At 47.2% G+C, this 21,981-nt stretch overlaps 1 protein-coding gene and 1 long non-coding RNA gene across 4 annotated transcripts in view; one reads left to right on the top strand and one right to left on the bottom strand.

Moving 5' to 3' along the window:
- Positions 1–17,204, top strand: part of C2CD3 (C2 domain containing 3 centriole elongation regulator) — a 144,106-nt gene extending 126,902 nt beyond the window's left edge. For all 3 annotated transcript variants that reach the window (XM_007080858.3, XM_015537004.2, XM_042959531.1), the window contains one exon: positions 16,373–17,204. In XM_007080858.3, coding sequence (XP_007080920.2) covers positions 16,373–16,513 — 141 coding nt within the window. In that variant the 3' untranslated portion in view covers positions 16,514–17,204. The remainder of the gene's footprint in view (positions 1–16,372) is intronic.
- The window catches only part of LOC122231461, a 54,974-nt gene extending 35,925 nt beyond the window's left edge, over positions 1–19,049 (bottom strand). The window contains exon 1 of the long non-coding RNA XR_006208717.1: positions 17,314–19,049. This is a non-coding gene — a long non-coding RNA (uncharacterized LOC122231461). The remainder of the gene's footprint in view (positions 1–17,313) is intronic.
- Between the last annotated feature and the right edge of the window lie 2,932 nt (positions 19,050–21,981).

Consider the following 21,981-nt stretch of genomic DNA (forward strand, 5'->3'; position numbering starts at 1 on the left):
TGCTGTGGGAGCTCCACTAAGCCAAAGGTGGGCTTGAGCAGAGGAAGCTTCAAGCAGGAGATGCAACGTCAGCAAACTGTGACAGATGAGTTAACATTTGGAAGAAGAGAATATCAGAGATATACCTGTTGTTGTTTACAGAACACCTTGTAACCATCATTCATCCGAGCTGGGTGGTTGGAACCCGGGTACAGATCCCAGCTCTCCTCTTTGCTGCCTTGGCACAGCTCTGGACCTTTCTTACAGGTGGCAAGAAAATATTAATAATACTATAACTACTTTTGTAATCATTCAGCATATACTTACTGAGTACCTGTATCAGGCATTGTGCTAGGTTCTGAGCATACAGTAGTTAAGTAAGACAAATTCCCTGCTTGTGGAGTACAAACAGTAAACAACAACAACAAAAATATTCACAGATTGTGATGAGTACTGGGTGTTCTGATAAAGAACAGGGTCTCTGAGGAGGCAGTATTTAAGCTGAAAGATGGTGGTCATGGTGGTGCTTGCTAGGCACTGTTCAAAGCACCTTATATTAACTCTTTACATTCAGCAACCTAATGAGGTACATATTTTATCTCTGTTTTTAAAGATGAAGAATCTGAGGCACAATCTAGAGATTAAGTATCTTGGCTCATACAGGTGTTAAATGATAGAGCAAAAATGGGAACCTAAGCACTCTGGTTTCAAAATCTGTGTTGCTAACTACTATACTTAGAAGGAGCCAGGGGTGCCTGGGTGGCTCAGTCAGTTAAACATCTAACTTCAGCTCAGGTCATGATCTCACGGTTCGTGAGTTCAAGCCCCACATCGGGCTCTATGCTGACAGCCCTGAGCCTGGAGCTTGCTTCTGTGTCTCCCTCTCTCTCTGCCCCTCCCCCGGCTCACACTCTGCCTGTCTCTCAAAAATAAATGAAGATTAAAAAAAAAAAAAGGAGCCAGCCATGTAAGAAACTTGGAGAGGAGTATTCTAGGTGGAGAGAACAGCAAATGCAAAGTCCCTGAGGCTGAAAGAGCTTGGCATGGTCTAGGAACTGACACAGAGCCAGTGGCACTGGAACATAGAAACTGACATAATGAGGCCAGAGGGCCCAGAGCACACAGGACATGTAGCCACAAGAAAGAGTTTAGATTTATTCTAAATGCTAAGATATCCTTTGAAGTGTGTTAAGCAGGGGAGTGAGATCTGACTTAAATTTTAAAGAATTCACCCAGGGTGCTGAATAGAGGATGGGTTGTCTTTCAGATTTGGTAGCATGATGGTCAAGAGTAACTGCAGTGATGTATTGGAGAAAAGAGCCAAAATAGTGCCTGTGTACCAGGCACTTATTCTAAATTCTAGGGGTGAACCAGGCATAAAGCTCTTGCCTCATGGAACTTAACAAAAAAAAAAAAAAAGATAATTTCAGAGAATAATACATACTATGAACAAAATATATTAGCCTATTAATTGTAATAGCTAACTCATATTTAATGCTTATTACGCAACAGACATAATGCTAAGTGCTTTCGTGTATAAGCTCATTTAATTCTCCCAACAACCCAGTAAGATGGGATATTGTTATCCCCATTTAAAAAAAGGAAAATTGAAGCTCAGAATTTTCCATACAGACCACAAGATATTATTTCTATTTTATATAGAAACTGAGACCCATAACAGTTAAGTCACTTGCCCAGGGTCTCCCAAACAATAAGTGACTTAAAACATATGATTTAAAACTCTATGCTTTCCATCACACCACTTTAAAATCATGACCCTTGACTTAAGGTATATTTTTCTAGCCGATTTGCCTTTATATGGGTTTCATTTTGTACTTAACACTTAAACATTTTTTATGCTCTTCCAGAGCCTACTTTGATAACCAATTGGGTCAGTCCAGAAACACCTTGAGAGCCTGGGGGATAGTCCTAAAGAAGAAGAGCCATCAGGTGTCTGATCCCTTGACTAGTTTTCCTTCCCCCTCAACTTCCCCAGCACCATTTTGAGGACATCTCATTTATTTGGCACGTGGATCAACCTAAATTCTCATACATCTTAGTTTTTATCAGGTTTGTAAATCCTTCCCAAAGGAGAGGAGAGATGCCAGTCCTGACCCAGGAGCTCTGCATCTTTGTGGCCTTTATTCCTACTCTGGTTTCTGGTCACCAGCTCCTCTCCTTCCTCTTGCATATCCCATACATACCCATCAGGAGTTATGCTAGAGTCACAGACCTTGATCCAGGTACCAAGCACAAGCTTTTGAGCAAGGCACCCATGAAGTGAAATACTGAATCTGCTACTAAGTTAATTAAGGGATCTTGAGCAAGAGACTTGACCTTTGAGTCTCTGTTTCCTTACACATAACATCAGGCTAATGAGTCTTACCTAATAGAATGATGGCAAGAACTACCCTAGAAGAAAAAAGTAGACACTGTTGGTTCCCTTTCCCTCTTCCTCTCCCAGCCAAGTGGGTGAAATGTCAGTGAGTCACACCCCCCAGGAAGGGAGTCTGTGAGCCACTTTGAGCTGTCATCTCTCACCTGCCACACAGACCCACCATTCCTTCTTTCATATTTCTGCCCTCATGATGTCCCAACTCCCAGGAATTTACTGTCTTTGATCTATTATAAGATAAAAGTGTGGGAGAGGGAGAAATACGAATTTTCACTTCAATTAAAGGACATGTTTAGTTCCAAGAAGATCACAAGCCTCATATATTTTTCAGCCGTTTTTCTTTCTTGCTCACAGCAAAACTCCATTGTTTGTGTGCTGTTCTCAGGGCCACCTCTCTCCTCAGGACCTCATTCTGGGTCCTAGTTAGGGTAACCAGTCATCACAGTTCACCCAAAACTGTCACATTGAAAGTCCCAGGCCCAAGAAACCTCAGGAGATTGGTGGTCCTCACTAACAATGACCCTCTCTCACTATTTGATGCATTCATAGCAGCATATTTTCTGAATCTGGTGCTCTTGGTTGCTACCCAGTGCTTGGTAACCTAGGAATCAAATCAAGTATGTATTTAAGGCACTAGCAAGTAGAGGCACCAAAAGCTAAGAGAAAAAAAAAAAAAAAAAAAAGTAAGGATTACATGTATTTTTTAAAGCATTGAAATAGTTACCATGGAATAAATCAGAACTTTGATTCACTTCATTATATTTGTTTTAGATCTAATTGTGAATTATATTTGGGCAGCGGCACCATAATCTTCTCAGCTTACAGTCTCTGAAGGCCTTAAAAGTGGCCTTACTTTGAAGAATTTAAGACAAGAAATAGACTTTTATATTTACCCACATACTATTTCTGGTGTTCTTCATTCCTTCTTCACATCCTGATTTTTTCGCTCCATTTCCCTTCAGCATGAAGCATTTCCTTTAGAATTTCATGTATTGCAGGGGCGCCTGGGTGGCTCATTCGGTTAAGCGTACAAATCTTAATGTCGGCTCAGGTCATGATTTCACAGCTTGTGGGATGGACCCCATGTGGAGCTCTGCACTGGCAGTGCAGAGCCTGCTTGGGATTCTCTGTCTCTCCTGGCTCAGCCCCGCTCCCCTGCTCACATGTGCATACTCACTCTCTCTCTCTCAAAATAAATAAACAAACATTTAAAAAAAAAAAAAATTTCATGTATTGCAGACCTACTGGTAACAGCTTCAGTTGTCTGAAAATATCTTTTTTTGCCTTCACTTTTTAAGGATATTTCTTCCACTGGATATAGAATTCCAACTTGAATTGTTTGTTTTAGCATTTTAGAGCAATCATTCCATACTCTGACTTACATTGTTTCTGATGAGAAACAACCATCATTCTTATTGTCGCTGCCCCAAATGTAATGTGACCTTTATTCTCTGTTTTTAGGGTTTTCTCTGTTTTTCAACAGTTTGACTACAGTGTTCATAGTTGTGGAGGATAGGGGAGAACACATAGGTCTATTTAGCAGTATTAGCAATGTTTTAGTACTTAGGTTTGGTTCTGTTGATCTTCAAAAACAAAAGAGCCAGTTATTTTACCGGCTGAATGAGTTTATTCTGGAATAGTAGAGGTATTGCACTTTGGGAACAAGCAAACTATGGTAGACCATTGGCACATGTGCAAAACAGAGAGGGGCTTGCTTTTATAGAGAGAGAGGAGGAAGCTGGGAGGGGCTTTTCATCTGAGTTCTCCTTGGCTGAGTTGTTGCTGGGCCAGGAGAACTCTTCCTTTTTCCTGCTGGGGTATGTAAAGTAAGATTACTGTTGAGGAATGCTAGGTCTGCTTCTTACAGGTGACTCCATTTTAAGTGAGGTTTCCTTTATTTTCACGGTTGGGTTGGGTTGTGGGTTCACAGATGTTCATTTTTATTCTGCTCTATAATTTACATATGTTACATAGTTTCTTTGTTATGTTACACAGTGAAATCACAAATTTGTATGTAACTAAAATTTTAAGAGTGATTGAATGGTGAAAAATGGAGACACAAGCTCCTGCCATAAATCTGCCTGTGAATGTGGAGCAGGGAAATAGAATAGTGGCTGGAATAGCATAGGCGATAAAGATAAAAGGTTTTGTTTTATTTCATATGGGAATGGCTACAGCTTTCTTTATGCTAATGCAATGATCCAGTAGAGAAAAGGAGAAGGAGAAGGTGCAGGAGAGGGAGAGAAAATAGAAAAGATGGTCCCTGAGTCAGAGGGGGCATGGGATCCAGAGCACATGTGGAGGTAGCCTTTTGAGAGGAAAAAGAAAACTCACCCTGTAGCATGGAGGAAGATGGAGAAGGTCGAGAAGATGGGTGCTAAAGCAAGTAGGATTAGAAATTTGGTGGTAAGGTTTCCCATTTGATAAAAGCTTCTATTTTCTTATCTTCTGTTCTCTGTAATGTCTCAGGCCCTGTCAGCAAAGTGAGAGTCGGGGAAGGGAGGGCAGGAGCCTTGTCCTGTACCCTCATTTGGGAATTTCATCTATTCTGCCTCCTCCTAAGGCTGGCCTTGGCCCTGAAGATTGAAGAGAAGCATTTTGAGAGGCTGCTGGGCTCTTCCCAAGGAGTGTCCTAGGACTGCTGTGCTATAGCTAACCTGCTGTAGGGCCAGGCACACAACTCATCCCTGCAAAAGGAAAGAGCTTGTAAGTGCTGGCTCAGCTGCTCTGGCCTCACCATCTAAGGGAAGGCCTAATCCTTCACTCCAAGTTGAAACGATGCCCCAGAGCCCAGGAACCTCCCAGACAGTCTCCACTTCCAGCATCCATGAAACAGGTTTTTTTCCTGCTCCTTCCCCAACAGTATAGTCGATCTAGGTCTCTGTGTGACATTAGTCAAGTCTTCTGATCTTTCTGAGTCTGTTTCCTCATTTGTCAGATGGGATTATCAGGCCTAACAGGGAAGTTGTAGAATGCCAAGTGCCACACAGAGAGGGTATAGAGGCCAGCCCTGAGCTCTCCTAGTCATGACTGCTTCATCTCCGGTTGTCACCTCTTCCAGGAGGGGAGGAAGATGGGAGGACTGCTACACAGTCAACCAGTGGCAGTTTCATATTACTTGTGAATCAGGTTCTGCTGCCTCTGCTTTCTCTTACCTCTCCTGATAAAGTACCTCTTCACTGGGACAGCTTCTTGGTATTTACGTAAAGTTACTTTTTTGGTTGTTTTGTTTTTTGTTTTTTACTGTAAAGTCACTTCTGATTCTGTTTGCTTAATTGCTTGTGGGCAAACTAGTTTTATCAACTTCCTTAAAGGGGAGGAAGGAGGTAGAAGATGAGACAGCAGTATTTTACACCCTGTTTTCCCCAGGTTTATGTCCTTTGCTCTTGTAGATGTTTCTTTGGGAAAATCTCAACCACTCCCAAATACTTCAGTTATTATTTACAGTTTGACGACTCTCAGATCCTTATTTTCAGTCTAGACTTCTTTTCCATGCTACAGACACACATGGATCCAACTGTATCCTGGCCATCTTTTCCTTGATGTACCTCAGACAGTTCACTATGTCCCAAACTTGAACTTGTCACCTTCCTTTGCTTCCCCCACTCTGCCATCTGCATTCCTTATCTCTGTAAACCCAACTACTATCATGTGGCTACTTCTGCCAGAAGCATAGATATCATCTTCCCAACCTCTTGCTCCTTTATCCCCCATGACCTGACCGAGAGCCAATCTGCTACCAGGGTCTGTTAATTCTACCACCTTTTATATCTACTCGCTTCTCACCATCCCATTATCTAGTCTCAGTCACCTTCCTCATGACTCTTTCTGACTAGTCTCAGTCATATCCACTCTTTCACACCACTGGAAGGGAGAGGGACTCTTCAAGGTTGCCACAAAAACTTTATTGAAAAACCCATATTCTTAAACCACTTATCAAATCTGAGTGCCCAATTTATTTGACCTCAGCAGCATGTAACATAATTGATCTCTCCTTTAAACACTTTCTTCACTTGTTTCTAAGGTATCAGTTCCTCTTGGTTCTCCACCTCCCTCGTGGCTGCTTCTGCTCAGCTACCTTTACTCGTTCTCCCTTATTTCCCCTACTTGGTAATATAGGAGTCACCCAGGACATAGTCTTGATACTTCAGTCTTTGCATTTGCCTTCTAGATGACCCCATCTGATCTCAAAGCTTCAAGTCCCCTCTGTTTGCTGACAACTGCTGATGGTTATCTTAGCTCGCATTTCTCTTGTAAACTCTAGACTCATATGTCCAACTGCCTACTCAGCAGCTCCATTTGGATATCTGAGATACTCGAATGAACACTCACTTCAGATTTTATTCCTCAAATCTGTTCCTCAGCCTTCCCCATCTCAGTTAAGCAGCTACTCTATGCTTCTAGTTCAGTTGTTCAGGCCACAACCCTTGGAATCACCTCCAGTGCCTCTGTTTGCAGTCCACCAAGAAATTCTGGCAGCTCTGTCTTTAAAATATATCCAGGGGCGCCTGGGTGGCGCAGTCGGTTAAGCGTCCGACTTCAGCCAGGTCACGATCTCGCGGTCCGTGAGTTCGAGCCCCGCGTCGGGCTCTGGGCTGATGGCTCGGAGCCTGGAGCCTGTTTCCGATTCTGTGTCTCCCTCTCTCTCTGCCCCTCCCCCGTTCATGCTCTGTCTCTCTCTGTCCCAAAAATAAATAAAAAACGTTGAAAAAAAATTTTAAAAAAAATAATAATAAATAAATAAATAAATAAAATATATCCAAATCTGGGGCGCCTGGGTGGCTTGGTCGGTTAAGCGTCCGACTTCGGCTCAGGTCATGATCTCGCGGTCCGTGAGTTCGAGCCCCGCGTCGGGCTCTGTGCTGACAGCTCAGAGCCTGGAGCCTGTTTCAGATTCTGTGTCTCCCTCTCTCTCTGCCCCTCCCCTGTTCATGCTCTGTCTCTCTCTGTCTCAAAAATAAATAAACGTTAAAAAAAAAATTAAAAAATATATATATATCCAAATCTAACTACAGTAAAACCTTGGTTTGCAAGCATAATTCATTCTGAAAACAAGCTTGTAATCAAAAGCACTTGTATATCAAAGTGTATTTCCCCATAAATAATCAAAACTCAGATGATTTGTTCCACAACCCAAAAATATTCATATAAAAATGATTTCAGTATTGTAACATAATACAAAATACAAAAAAAAATACAAAATATAAAGAAAAATAAATTAACCTGCACTTACTGTTGAAAACTTCATGGTTGGTGTGAGGGAGACAAGAGAGGAGGGTTATTGTGTAGGACACCTTTCACTATCACTAACAGAATCACTGCTATCTATTGGCTCAGTGGAATATTTTTCTTTTTGGGCAACAGGAACTTATCCAATGACACTTGCTTTTGTCTCCTTTTGAGGAAGCAATGTGACATTGCATTGTCGTTAAACAGATTCATCACTCACACTGCTACAGCCTTGTTCAGGTTCTTTCTTTTCTACAAAATTTTGCACTGTTTTCCACATTTTACACATCTCCCTAATCTCATGTGAAGTGAGGGATTCCTCCGCCTTTTTCTCCTCTGCAGACGAGATGCAGACATAGACTTCTTATAAAACCTTGCAATTTCAGCCACTCGTGTAACTCGTTTGTACTTCTTGATGATTTCCTTTACTTAAACTCCACCATAATCATCTCCTTCTTACTGCCTTTCTTTCCAGCCTTTTTCTGCATGGGGGCCACTGTACATGCTCACATGGATGTTGACTATAGTACAGTATTAATAAACTTGTCATATATTGTATTTAATGTAACTGGCAATAAGGCAGCAGAGGAAAGGGTCTCTCTCTGCAGACACCCTGACCTAGAATGAAGCAAAGTATTCCTAAGGTTACTCTTGTATGGAAAAGCAAAGGACGGTCCATGGGTGCTTTGAAGTGACAAAAAATACACTAGTGCCAGTTGTGGGCACCTTCCAACATTCTGAAAAATCACTGATTTCTGCCAAACACTGCGGCCTGAGACCAAGCATGTGAGCATGGATCACCCACAATCCCACAGCGAGAGAGGGAGGAGAGACACAGAACCATTGGCTCAGTTGTGATGTGATGTTCGGCGTCATGTGCTACTTGTATTGCAAGACATTGCTCATTTATCAAGTTAAAATTTACTAGAAAGGTTTGCTTATCTTGTGGAACGTTCTCAGAACAAGTTACTCCCAATCCAAGGTTTTACTGTATTTGTCACGACTCCAGCCATTTCCACCCTGATCTAAACCTCCATTACCTCTTGTCTAGATTATTGCCGGAGTCTCCTCACTTGCCTGTCTGCTTCTGCTCTTGCCTCTGGCAACCCACTCCCCATACAGCATCTGTTAACCTTTTAAGATGGTGAATAAATCATGTGACTTCTCTGCTTGGAACCCTCTAGTAACTTCTTATTGGTGACTAGGAGAGCCAGAATTGGGCCTGAGGACATGGAGACCAGAGTGTAGGAAGGTAGTTTGGGCCTCAAACTTGAAATATACATCTTCCGGCAAATTAAAAAGCCATAGTCCTGAGTTCGGTGCAGGAGAAGACAGAAGGCCCCTTCCCTCAGGACCTCATAGTTCCCCAGGGGAGCCAGCTTTATATCTCAGTCCACCAACTCCATCAAGTGCCTGTCATGCTTAAAGAACAGGACCCGGTACTACAGGCTTTGCCTTCAGAGAGCTGACAGTTCCTAGTGGCCTCCAAACCACTCACTTTCTAAATGATATTAGCCTACAGTAACACTTAAATAAAACAAAGCAAAAAGAATGAATATAGGGAAAGGAAGACAGCCACAAGAGTGGCTTGAGTAGAATTCAGCAGAGATGAAGGAAAGGCTTTACAAGCTGTGGATCTGGAGAAAAGAAACCTCTCAGAGAATCAACAGATTTGGCAACCTGGAGGTACAAGCAGTATATGCTAGGGAGGAGGTCAGAGGTAGCGAAAGATTGGACTGGACCAGAATAGGGTAGGATAGGAATCAGATGCAAAGAGCAAAAGCAACCTGTCACCTGAGCCTTGGTCTCTGCCTGCCTACATGGCAGTTCCTTACCATGAGATGGGCCCTGTCTTGTTCTCGGTCTTGCTGTCTAAAGTCCAGGCTCTACACGCATCATGAATGAGCCCTCAGATTTTTTTTTTTAATGCTTTTTTATTTTTCAGAGACAGAGTTGGGGAGGGGCAGAAAGAGAGGGAAACAGAGGATCTTCGCAGGCTCCATGCTGTCAGTGTAACGGGGTTCGAACTCACAAACTGTGAGATCATGACCTGAGCCAAAGTCCAATGCTTAACGAACTGAGCCACCCAGGTACCCCAATGAGCCCTTGGATTAGCCACAGGCATGGGGTCAGGTGCTCTTCCTGAGGAGTGTTGTTCCTGAGGAGTGAATGTAGGAGGCAGGAAGTCAGAGGCAAAGCCAGGCACAAGTGTACCCTTGAGAGCCTTGAGTTGTCTACTGCCCCCCACCCTAGCGTTCTCACCTCCATTCAGCCAGATCCCACAGCATTTTAGACATCACTAGGGATCAAAGTGCTTGGCCAGCTGGGGAGCTGAGAGTCAGCAAACCTGGTTTCTTGCCCTGACTCGGCTGCTGGGTTTCTGAGGAATCTTGGGCATGGTCTCTCCAGAGGCAACACAGACTTAATTTGTGACTATATTTCTCTCTTCTCTCCTACCAGGCAGTTTTGTACAGTGGCAAGAAGGGTGGCCTATGAATCTAGGAAGCCTAAGTTTAAACTTCAGCCACTTATTAGCTGTGGAACCTTCTGGGGCAAGCTATCTAACTTTTCTGTGCTTTGGTTCCTTTATCTGAATAAGGGGCACCTGGGTGGCTCAGTTGGTTGTGTCCGACTCTTGGTTTTGGCTCAGGTCACGATCTCACAGTTCATGAGATTCTTGCGGTCAAGCCCATGTCGGGCTCTGCATGACAGCACAGTGCCTGCTTCAGATTCTCCCCCCCTCTCTCTCTCTGCCCCTCCACTCACTCACGTGTGTGTTCTCTCCCTCAAAATAAATAAGTACACTTTTTTAAAAAATGGGCATAAGAGACTTGCCTCCTAGGATTTGTTTTGTGTAGGATTAACTGAGTAAGAGATGTAAAGTACAGTTATTCGTGGCACATAAGAGAGAACTATATGAGTATTAGTTATTGCTATTTTTATCATCATTATTATTGAAACGTCTTCCCTCTTACGTTGTTCCACTTTGGGGGGAACCGGTAGGATGAAATACTAAGAGATGAGGGTGTGATCAAAAGCTTAGGACCAAGAACTGGAAGCTAGGAAGTTAGGCCCCACAGAGCACCCCTGATATACGGAGAACAGTTTTCAGGGCTGTAGCAGTTGACTGTGCTCAGTTCAGACACTGAGTTAGAGGCCCAGGATGACACACCACTCCCACCGGAGGGTGACAGATCCCTAGCCTCGGAAGTCTCTGCCCCGCTGGTCTGTGAGTCTGAAGCCTTTTAAGTCCGCTGCTTTTCTCACAGAAGCCCAAGGAATTTCCCTTCCTCAAGCCAGGAGGCATCTAGGAGATGTACAATCCTGGTTGAGAAACCCAGCCTCTACAAAATCATCAGATCACATCAGCAGGGGCCCAAGGGAACTTCCTGAGCCCAGTGTCCTCTCGCCTCAGCCTGTGGTCTGGGCCTGATGGCTGAGATGTCCCTCTTAGGGCAGGAGGCCCTGACATATTGCCTCATTTCTTGGAGCCACTGAGTCCCTAGCCCTCTGCAGGGTGCCAAGAGAGTCCTAAAGGTCCAAGGGTTTCTGATAAAGGCCACACAAAGCTTTCAGGAGGAGATGAGCTCCCTAGCCAAGGGTGTACAGAAGTCAGGGGAAACAGCCAGAATTAGCTGGTGCCCACCCTGGCCCAGAATGCAGCTTGGCAAGCACAGTGAGGGAAAGGGCCCACAGGACTCCTGGGCGGGTGCTGGGCTCAAGTTGCCTGAGCTACTCTGAGGCCAGAGTCTGGGAGGCACCAGGACCTCTTCCAGGAGTGTCACTTTAACCCTTCCCTCTCAGGAGTCTGGACTTTTGAGCCCTCTCACTGGCAGGGTGTGGCTTCAGAGGGTTGAGAAGTCTTGATTTAGTCAGGCCTCTTCATTCTGTATGGGGGGGAGGGTGTGAGGACTGAGGCCCAGGGTGAGAGAGTGTGGCTCTAGTCCCTGTGGAATAGGTCTGTTGTCAGGGAAGGCTTCTCAGAGGAAGAATAGGGAGGGACCAGGGGGTGGTGAGGAATGGAGCTCAAGGCATGGAGCCAGCCACACTGCATTTGGGCTGGGTGATCAAATTTAGGATTTGCCTCTCAGGGATAGGCCCCTGGTCTCTGTCCTGTCCTCACTTCCCCCCTGCTCCTAGTTGCGGCTGCTGAATCTGCTACTCTCTTTTAGCCTAAGGAAGTCCTAGTCCTAGCCTTCAGAGAAGACCCTGGGAGCCACTCCAAGGGAAGGCACCCAGCCAAGGGGGTGAAAGTTGAGCAAGGCAGGCAGCTGTACTGAGCCCTCACTTGTCTCTGAGGCAGCAATCCGTTGGCAAGCCCACCTAGGCAGCCGGAATCAGGGAGCTGTTTACTTTTAGTTTTCAGCTCTTCCAAAAATTTTGCTTCCAGCTCCTAAATCAGTGTTTATGTCACTTAAGGGAACTCCTCTGGAAAAGAATAAAACTTCAGCCCAGATGCCAGCCCCAGAGGTTCATTGGGCAGGGGGCAGTAGAGAGGGGAGAGCTAGGCCAGGCCTGGCCTAGCACTGGGCATGCCTTAGGAAGGTACAGGACCTTACTTCTACTCTACCCGGAGTGAGGTCTGAGAAGAGCAAGGCCTCACTTTGCTCTCTGTAGCAGGTGTCAGCTTTAGCTCCAGCTTAGCAAGAGTTGTCCCCGGCCAGAGCCTTGGTCACATCTGAATTTCATTTCAGCTTCACAGTAGACCTGAGGTAAGAAGGCCAAACGGTTCTTAGCTCCGTCTGGTAATGAAGATACTGAGACCAAGAAAGACTGTGTCTTGGCATCAGGCAAGTGGACAGTTGGGCTTGGCCACAGACCAGTGTTCATTCCGCTCCACCCCACAGCCTCTTCTCTGAGAAAGTCCCAGGAACACCCTGAAGCAGGGGTGAGTGGGGACACATGCACCTACCACCTTCCTGGGAGCAGGTGCTCTATTCAAGGGCATCCATCGGGGGCCTGGAGTGAAGAGAACCCAGAACACAGCAGTTTGGATCAGACCACATTTCAGACCAAAGAAGAGGGCTGGCCCTTCCTGAGGAGCTTTTGGAGAAGACACTGTATCACAGGGACCTGGCCAAAGAGGGACCCACAGGCTGGGAGAAGTTCCTGGGTTACAGAGCACCTCCTCTTACATTATCTGCTCATGTTGATCCATTTTCAAATGAGGAAGCCAAGGCCCAGAGAGAAAGTGACTTGCCCAAAGCCACTTGGCTAAGAAGTGGTAGAGCCAGGAGGAGAAACCAACTCCCCAGGACAGAGTTAGCCTCTTGATTTGAGGAAGCCCCAGATTTTCCTGCCACTGTTACTCCTTACTCTGTACATGATGCTTTATTTTCATCCCAGCAGGTTTCTACCTATAACCATGAGACAAACACATCTGACTGAAATAATAGGCTACAGAGGCCTATTCATGTTCATGGCCTGGGTGTCCAGATGCCCGGAAAACAACAGGTCCCCAAATTTAAAAGTGGGAGAATTTAATGAGAGAACTGGGTGGATTTGATGGGGGCAGTCTGGGAGCCCCTGCCCTGCTGCTATGCTTGACACCCAGACCACAGTAAAGCCAGTTCTGTCCTTCAGCCTAGGACAGTAATCACCCCCCACCCCCCACCCCATGCCTACATCCCTGTTCACTGGAAGGTTAAGAGAAATAAGGTCAGTTCCTCTCCAGATATTCAAGAACTTCCCCCAGCAAGCATCAGCGCCTTTCTCTGGGTTTGTCTTCTCTCCATACCTGCACTCAGCCAAACCCACCCCCACTATTTTCCTAGCAGTTATTTCTTCATATCTCTGCTTAAGCCAGCCTCTACCTGGAAGACCCTTTCTTGTCTTCTTTTTTCAAATTCCACCTTCATGTTGTTTCAGGTCCCTCTTCTTGAAAGTACCCTTCCACGGACTTTACCCCATACAGAACACCCACTGTCCAGACTTCAAGGCCCTTACAGCCCCTCAGTCTGATGATCCTGCTTCCATGCAGACTCCTCCTGCCTCTCTAGGAAACCTGAGATTCCTGCAAATCATAGGCTATGCAGGAGCGGAGGGTGAACTCAGATCATGGAGCCCAGTCACGCTGCAGTGGGCTAGGTGGTCAAATTTTGGACTTGCCCCACAGGGCTAGGCCCCTGGTCTATGTGTCTTGTCCCATATCCTCCCTGCTCCTGGCTACGGCTGCTGAATCTGCTACTCTTCTAGCCCCAAGAAAGTCCTCGTCCTAACCTAGGGGAAGGCAGCCAGCAAGAGGGTGAAAGTTGAGCAAGGCAGGCAGCTGTATTGAGCCTGGGGCCCCGCTCTTTTGTGGGCACCTGGGCACGCAGGGCTCCAGCAGGAACATGGGAGTATTTCAGAGGAACAGTTAGTACGTGTAGGGGTAGCCCTACTTCAAGCAACTTCATCTCTGCCCAGTCCCTTCCAAGTTGTGTGTTTGGGGTAACAGCTCTGATGAAAGAACCTTTACTCCTAGTCAAGATGTTTTTTAGACCCTACTGAGGTCAACAAAAGCCAAATGCTGCTGAGTGTGTGTTCTCTGTCTTTCCACACCCCTGCCCTGCCCAGTACACAGAGCCAAGCCCTGTCCCTGGGCCATACAGATAAGGGCCCCCTAGGTTGCTGGGTCCAGGTGTGGGTGCTGGGTAGTTGGCTGAACCAGCCACACACAATTCAGCTCCAGGGCAGTTGTTGGCCCAGCCAGCAGGTGCAGGCCTGTGCTTATGCTGTGCTATTCTTCCAGTGGAATGACCTCACCCCACCCCCTAGCTCTGCTGAAACTCTGTCCATTTCAGATATCACCTCTGTGTGAAGCCTCCCCTGTCCATCCTGGCTGTTATGGATTGCCCCTTTCTCTATGCTCCCAAGTTCTAAGCTTCATCTCTGATTGTTAAATATGTTGGCGTCTGTCTCTCCTCTAGCCTGAGCAGCCCTGTGGGGACAGGAACCGGGGGTACCTATTGTCCTTAAAAGGTGATCAGGTTGAATGGATCTTAGGCTCCTGAAAGGTTTGCTGAGTCACCAAAAAAGGTCTTTTGATGTTCATCTCATGAACTGAGGTACTTGGCCCATCCAGAGATGGAGAACTAGACCCATTAGAGCATCTCCAAAACAGAATGCTTCTCTCCTGGCAGATGAGGACACAAGAGACAGGGGACCATGCTCTTAGGCCTGTTTTCCCATCTGGCTTACAGAACAAACATCTCCCTAGTCCCCTTTCACTGCAGCAGAGAAAGAAATGGAAAGTAAGATACAGCTGGTGACCCAGAAGATCCATCTGCAGTGTAGCCCTGGGGACTGGAATGGGATTTGGTGTCACCTCTAAATCCTAAATAGCTCATGAAATAACAGGCGTGCATCTTGGGAGTAGAGAGGGGAATATGCAGACTTAAAGTGCTGCTGAGCCCCTGAGAGGATTTGACTTAACCAAGGGCCTGGCACATGGTAGGCCAACAACCACTGGTTCTAGAATGAATGAAGAAGATGTTTGCTGCAAGAGGCAGCCTCCTCCCCATGCAATTTAAACCTCTGGTCACCAAGGCTTAGTCCCACCCATTCACTGGTCTAGCAGTTAACCACGCTCCTGTCTTGGACCTGGCCCAGTTGGAGTCACAAGCATCAGACCCAGTCCATGTCTTGCAGGAGCACTGGGCGACTGGCCTACCATGGCCTGAGGCATTATGGGGTACGGGTACCTCTCATAGTTTCGAAGAAAGAACTACAAATGTGAGCAAAGGGTGGGTTTCCTTTTTTCCCTTTTAGTCTAGGTCTGCCTAGAAGACAGGGAGCTGTATCTTCTCCACTCTACTGGGCATGCCCAGCCCCTAGCACTGCTTTGTTCTTGGTTCTCAGTTAACCCTACCTGTGGGCTGTCAGTGCTGAGGGTTTGCTCAGGTTGTATACACTCCTTTAGAGGTTAGCATTTAGAATTCCAGGGCAGGCTACATGCTGTGAAGTCAGCCAAGTTTGCCTGTGGTGACAACTCCCATCTCCTTTCAGCACTCTCACTTCCCCTACTAGGCTTCCACCTCCTCCCTGGGACCTTGCTGTCAGCCAGCTACCTGGGGTGACTTTTCTGTACAGCTTTGAGCTCCTTCAGGGCAGGAACCTGGCACCAAAAATAAAGGGGGGGGGGTGGGTTGAATGAGCAAAAGAGTAAGTTATAAAGGCGTCCAGAAGACCACAATGGCATAACCCAAATGTACACTAAGACCTTAAAGAGGAATTAGTGATACCCTATCAGCCCAAGGCAGGAAAAGTTTGGTAGCAGGGCCATGGGTATGCCCTATGTCAGTCACCTGGCAGTTCTAGGAACTCCCAGTGGCCATACAGAGAGTGTATTATTCACCAACATCTTCTCCCTGGCAGTTAAATATATTCCCAGGTCACATGTGGAACAATTACAACTCAGAAGACAAATGACTTACCTAGATTCATTCAGCAAGAGAAGGGATGAGGCTTTAAACCTGTCCCAGAGGAGACTCCTCCAGAGGCACAGAAAGAGTCTGAGCTAGGGTTCACATCTTGGCTCTGCTACTCCAAACTATGCGACCTTGAGTTTATTTAGCCTGAACTATAGTTTCCTCTCTGTGACCTGCGAATGATGTACCCACCTACAGGGTAGAGGTGAGGGTTAAACAAGATCAAGTACGTGAAGGGCTTTGTAAACCAGTCAGCTCTATGTCAATATTAGCCAAAGGACCAAAAGATGACAGTAATCAAAGTCATTTCTTGGAGGTGCCATATCCTCAATGCTAACCTAGCTGACTTCTTCCTCTCCAGGACAAGAGTGAGGCCTCCAGCAGACCCTTGTCTGGAAGGCCTGCTCGTCCCAGACCTAACTCGCTGCCTCCCAACCTGCCTGAAGAAGAAACTCGCAGGATCGCACGGATATTTTCTTCCCAATACTCCCAGAAAGACTAATGAAACCTGAGAGACCGAGGGAAGGACCCACCTGTCCACCTGCCCTCGGCCTCGTCCGGCTTGCATGAGGCATGAGGTCTGCTTCCTTCAGGGCTGTGAGACCCCTGAAACCATCACCAGCCTCGCCCTTGGGTGCCTTGAGACCCATCCAGCACAGACTGGACGAATGTCCCAAACCAGCCCAGTGTCCACCTGCCAGGATTTCAGCTTCTTCCTTCTATAGTGAGGCAAAGGCTAGAAACAAAACGGACTCCAGTGCCCAAGTGGAATCATCCATCTTTTGACCAAGGGACCTGAGCAGGCATCTTTTGGCTGAGAAACTCTTTCCAATGTCTTTGGTAGCCTGCTGCTGACCTGAGGCAACCTTCTGCCTGAATATCATGGGCCACTTTTGCCTTAAAGTTAGAGCAAGGTAGAGGAGGGAGTGAAGATTGTGTGCATCATGCATAGCCAAGGAAATCCTAGGGCCACCTCCATTTGACTTGCTTAGGAATAAGCATATTTTATAGCTATAAATTATTTTATGCTGTGTTAAACTAATCAATAGAAAAGGAGAGGAGAATCACCTCCTTTAGACTTTTTAACCTGATTATCTTAAATTCTAACCATGCTTTTAACTTATTGTTTTTACCCAGCTCTGAAGGTCATTATTCCTACCTGTGTTTGAATAAAAATCATATTGGTATTTGTATTTTGTACACAGCTGTCTTCTGGGTTGGCCACTGGACTGGGGTATTAGGAATCCATTTGTGCTCTAACAGCCAGAGGAAAGCTTGAAAACCATAGTCCTTTCAGCTCACCTGGAACTGGGGGCCCGGGTCACCATGAGACTTCTGAACTTCCCCAAAGGTCAGATTGGTCCAGATTAGGATGACACCTTTTGCCTCAGATCTATCAGCAAAGTGGAGCGGTCTGCTGGAATAGGTCTCAGAATCCTTGACCTCTCTAGGATGGGTAGCTCTGGCTTAAGATTGTCAGACTCTAAACATTTGAGCAGCTACTGTAGACGGGGCCTGTGGGGAAGATAAGAAAGGGGCAAAGATATGCAGAGTGGTGACGGGGAGAAAAGGTTGGAAGAGAACTAAAATGGAGGCCCCGCCCTCCCAAGCACAGTGTATTTCACTTAGTCCTCAAAACAACTCTATAACCTACATACCATGATTCCCATTTTAGAAACTGAAACTCACTGAAGTCATTTGCGTCTTTATGTAGCTAGGAATGAATCACCACACAAAACATTTTCAGAGATGTCACAAGGCTTCTGCACACAGGGTATAGCCAGTGAGTGCTCTGAATTGGGGGAATTCATGGAGAAAGACCATGTGGGCTAGAGCAACCAAGGAAGGCTTCCTAGAAGAGTTGAGTCTGCAGATGAGCCCAGAGAGAGACCAGGAGGGCACTTAGGGCCACACACCACTAGAGATAGAGAAGAAGCCAGTCTGACCCTGCCACTTCCCTGACAGGTCCCCTCTGGCTTGACTGTCCTTCCATCTGAGACTGTTGCCTCAGCTGTAAAACACAGATAATAATGCTTCAGAGGGTTGTTGTGAAGATTAAACGAGATGACATTTGTGAAAGTGCTTCGCCCGCACTTGGCACTTAGTGGAAGCTGAGAAAATGTCAGCTCCTCCCACTCCTCCCCCACTGTCCTGGAGCAAACCAGCAGATGGGCAAGCACACCAACTCTGAGACAGGCAGGACGTGCCCTAGGGGGCACAGGGTAATGCAGGAACCCCGAGGAGGCACAGGGTGCCCCCTCATCAGGGAAGTGCCCTCAGACCGAGCTGGTGCCCTTCATTTGTTCATCTCATCCCCCGGCCTTCGGCCCGCCACTCACCCCCTCCCCAGTGCCTCCTCTCAGGTCAACAGTGGGAGCTTTCAAGGAAGGGGGAAGGGGATGCTCCACCACCCTTGAGGCCACACAGAACCTACAGAGGGGTAGTCGGGCTCAGGCCTGAGGGGTTAAGCCTCAGGTGAAGAATATTCCTTCCAAATCCTGCTGCAGCTCCTGTAAATAACCTGATAGGGGTCAAGTTAGGATAAGGCCACAGGAGGACACCGGCTGCTCGCACCCAGGCGGCTCCTCCTACCCAGTCTCAGGGCAGCCCCCAATGACAAAGGCACCCCAAGGGTCTGAAAACCACCACCCCGACTTACAAAAACTGTGTTATTTACCAGTATCTTCTCCCTGAAAGTTGGATCTCTTTCCTGGTGACAACTCAGAGGTGAAAAGCCTTGCAGGCCATGCAGCGTGGGTTAAGGGAATGAGGTACATATCTGACAATAGCTACAGTCCCCCTTGCTTCCCATCAGGCACTTACTGCCTCTGCAGAGCCCTGAAAATGGGTGTTTCTGATCACCAGATGCTGGATGATCCCAGCCCATTGCGGCCAACCTTGGAACTTCAGCTCCTATTGGACTCCGGGGACAGGGAGCCAAAGCAGACACACCTGGCCCTGTCCTCAAGAAGCCTCCCAGGCCAGGGGCACCTGGGTGGCTCAGTCAGGTAAGCCTCCAACTTTGGCTCAGGTCATGATCTCATGGTTCATGAGTTCGAGCCCTGCGCTGGGCTCTGTGCTGACAGCTCAGAGCCTGGAGCCTGCTTTGGATTCTGTGTCTTCCTCTCTCTGCCCCTCCCCCACTCACACTCTGTGTGTCAAAAATAAAGAAACATTTAAAAGAAAAATTTTTTTTCTTTAAAGAAGCCTCCCAAGCCAGTGTAAGCTGAGTCCTCCCTCTGGGTACCAGGGTCCACAGCCTCTTTGAGCTCCTACTGTTTATCCCTCCCCATATACCCACTGCAATTCACCCACCACCTTCAGGTCAGCATTTCCAGCTGGAGCCCAGAACCTACTTCTTGATCCCAACCTCAGCAGTCCTAGCAGCCCCTTCCCTGTGTTAGAAATAATACAAGTGCTGGGGCGCCTGGGTGGCTCAGTTGGTTGAGCATCCAACTTCGGCTCAGGTCATGATCTCACAGCTCGTGGGTTCGAGCCCTGCGTCAGGCTCTGTGCTGACAGCTCAGAGCCCTGGAGCCTGCTTCGGATTCTGTGCCTCCCTCTCTCTCGGCCCCAACCCACTCACATTCTGTCTCTGTCTCTCTCAAGAATAAACATTAAAAAAAAAATTTTTTTTTTTTAAAAAAAGAAAAGAAATAACACAAGTGCCTGTGCTGCTGATGTGAGGGGCAGGGCCTGGTCCAAGGAAGAGGACACAGCCCTGGCTTTGCACTTGACTGTCTGGACTTGTGACCACTTGCCCTGTGGCCATGACTCTGTGCCCAAGTCCAGAAATGGCCTCTGCCCCACCTAGTTAACTCCCTTCCTACCCTCCTCCCCTTCTCCTCTCCTGTCCCCCTACCCTCCTCTTTTCTATGCCACCTGGGTCCCAGGTTCAGATGGGTCCCACCCTCCCCCTCAGTGCCTACCGATGGAGCCTATGGTAGGAGCTGCTGGGGACCCTCCCTGCTGTGCTTCACACACCTTCCCCAGCTCCCTTTGGCTCCCTTCAGCAGTGTCCATGCTGAAGCCTTCAAGTGTCACGTCAGAGACGGTAATGGTCACGGCAGATAGGCCCAGAATATGATGTTATTATAATTTAATTGGACCCTGCCACATACTAGCGGTATGACCTGGGTAAGTCCTTGTGTCTCCCTGAGACCCAGTTCTCTTCTCTGTAAAATAAGCATTCCAAATGTTAGGATCCTCAGCAATCAAAAGGAATGAAGTACTGATACGTGCTCTAACAACAGATGCACCTTGAAAGTACTATGCTAACTGAAAAAGCCAGTCACAAAAGGCCACATATTGTATGGTTTTATTTATATGGAAGATTCAGAAATCTATAGACAGAAAGTAGATTAGCAATTGCCTGGGGCTAGGTGGAAAGGGAAAAGGGAAGTGACTGCTGATGTACCCAGGGATTTGCGGGGGGGGAATAAGGGGAGATTGGTGAAAATATTCTAAAATTGTGATGATGGTTGCATGACTGAACACTAAAAACCATTGAATTGTACCCTTTAAATAGATGTATTGAATGGGATGTGAACTATATCTCAGTAAAGCTGTTATTAAAAAAAAAAAAAAAAACTTAGAATCCTATTAGTACCTACCTCACAGGATTGTAAAAAATAGAAATAACATATGCAAAGTATCTAGCACATAGTAGCCACCAAGAAATGACCATTACTATCATTGTTAATGTTGGGAGGTCCAGGAGAACCCTGCCCAGCCTATCGTGAGTGGCTGTGACCTTTGAATTCTCAGGGGTGACAGGTCCAACCCCTATCCCCATATATACCCTTTATTACCTGAGGTAGCTCTCTCAGCAGCTGGAAGGAGCTGTTTTAAAGAACCTCGAGTCAGAGGAACTAAACCAGATCTGGAACTCTGACCTTTCCCCTCACCGCCCTCCACTCACTGGCCAGCCAAGTCTTGTCAAGTGATCAGGCTGTCAACTAGTTTCTCTAGGGTAAGGTTTCAGGTCAGCTGGAGTGTATAAAGATAGGTGCCAAGACAGAGGCAGCAGAGACAACAGTGAATGGCAAGGGGGCAACGAGGTCCCTGCTGCCGCCTCCTGGGATGGAGCGCTAAGGAGTCTTAAGGAGGCCCTGTGCTTCCCCTCCCCTGGCTGGACTCACAGGTAAGACCCCTTCCTCCACCACCACCGTTCTGCTTTTCACAGCAGCTTACAGAGAGCAGCCGGGAGCTATCGGGGATCGCTAGCCTGGGATCACTACAGACCCGGTAGATTTCCTTACTCCCCCACCTTGTCAAGAGGGGGTAACTGCAATGAGGGCACCGTAGCAGGGCTGAGGCTCAACCCCAACCCCTGTGTCACTCACTCCCCCCTTTTTCTACTGGCTGCCTCCTCTGTGATTTTGCAAATCCCCATAGATAAGAAGTGGCTTTCTCCTTAGTCTGGCCCAGAATCCCCAGACTTCCTCCAGAGCATTAAGTCCTCGCCCCATGAGCATCCTGGGACCCCTGTCCTGAGTAGAGATGATGGGGGCACCTCTGGCCTGAGGCCTGACCCAAGTCGCATAGTGGGAGGTTACAGAGCCCAGAGACCTCTACTCGGGTGGCTTCTTCAGCGGGGATGATATGGAGGCTTTGCCAGGAGGGTGAGATCAGGCAGGGCATCTCAGAATGGGGTCCTCTGACCCCTGCTTCAGAGCTGCCGTGGAAAACAGATCCCCAGGGCCCAGGCCAGATCTGAATCAGGATCTCTGGTGTGAAAGGCCTCTGAGAATCCACGCTGTAAACAAGCAGCTCCAGGGATCCTGAGCTCTCCCTGAAGCCTAGGGCTCTGGACAGTGGAACGGGCACAGGTGTCAGACAGACCTGGGCTCCAATCCCAGCCCCATCCCTTCAGTCTTATGACTAGCTGAAGCCTTCAGCGGCTGAGGTCCCTTGTTTATGAAGTGGGAATAACTGTGACAACTACCTTATAGCCTTATAAAGGGACTG

The sequence above is a fragment of the Panthera tigris genome, chromosome D1, assembly GCF_018350195.1.
Source record: "Panthera tigris isolate Pti1 chromosome D1, P.tigris_Pti1_mat1.1, whole genome shotgun sequence".
Classification (NCBI taxonomy): domain Eukaryota; kingdom Metazoa; phylum Chordata; class Mammalia; order Carnivora; family Felidae; genus Panthera; species Panthera tigris.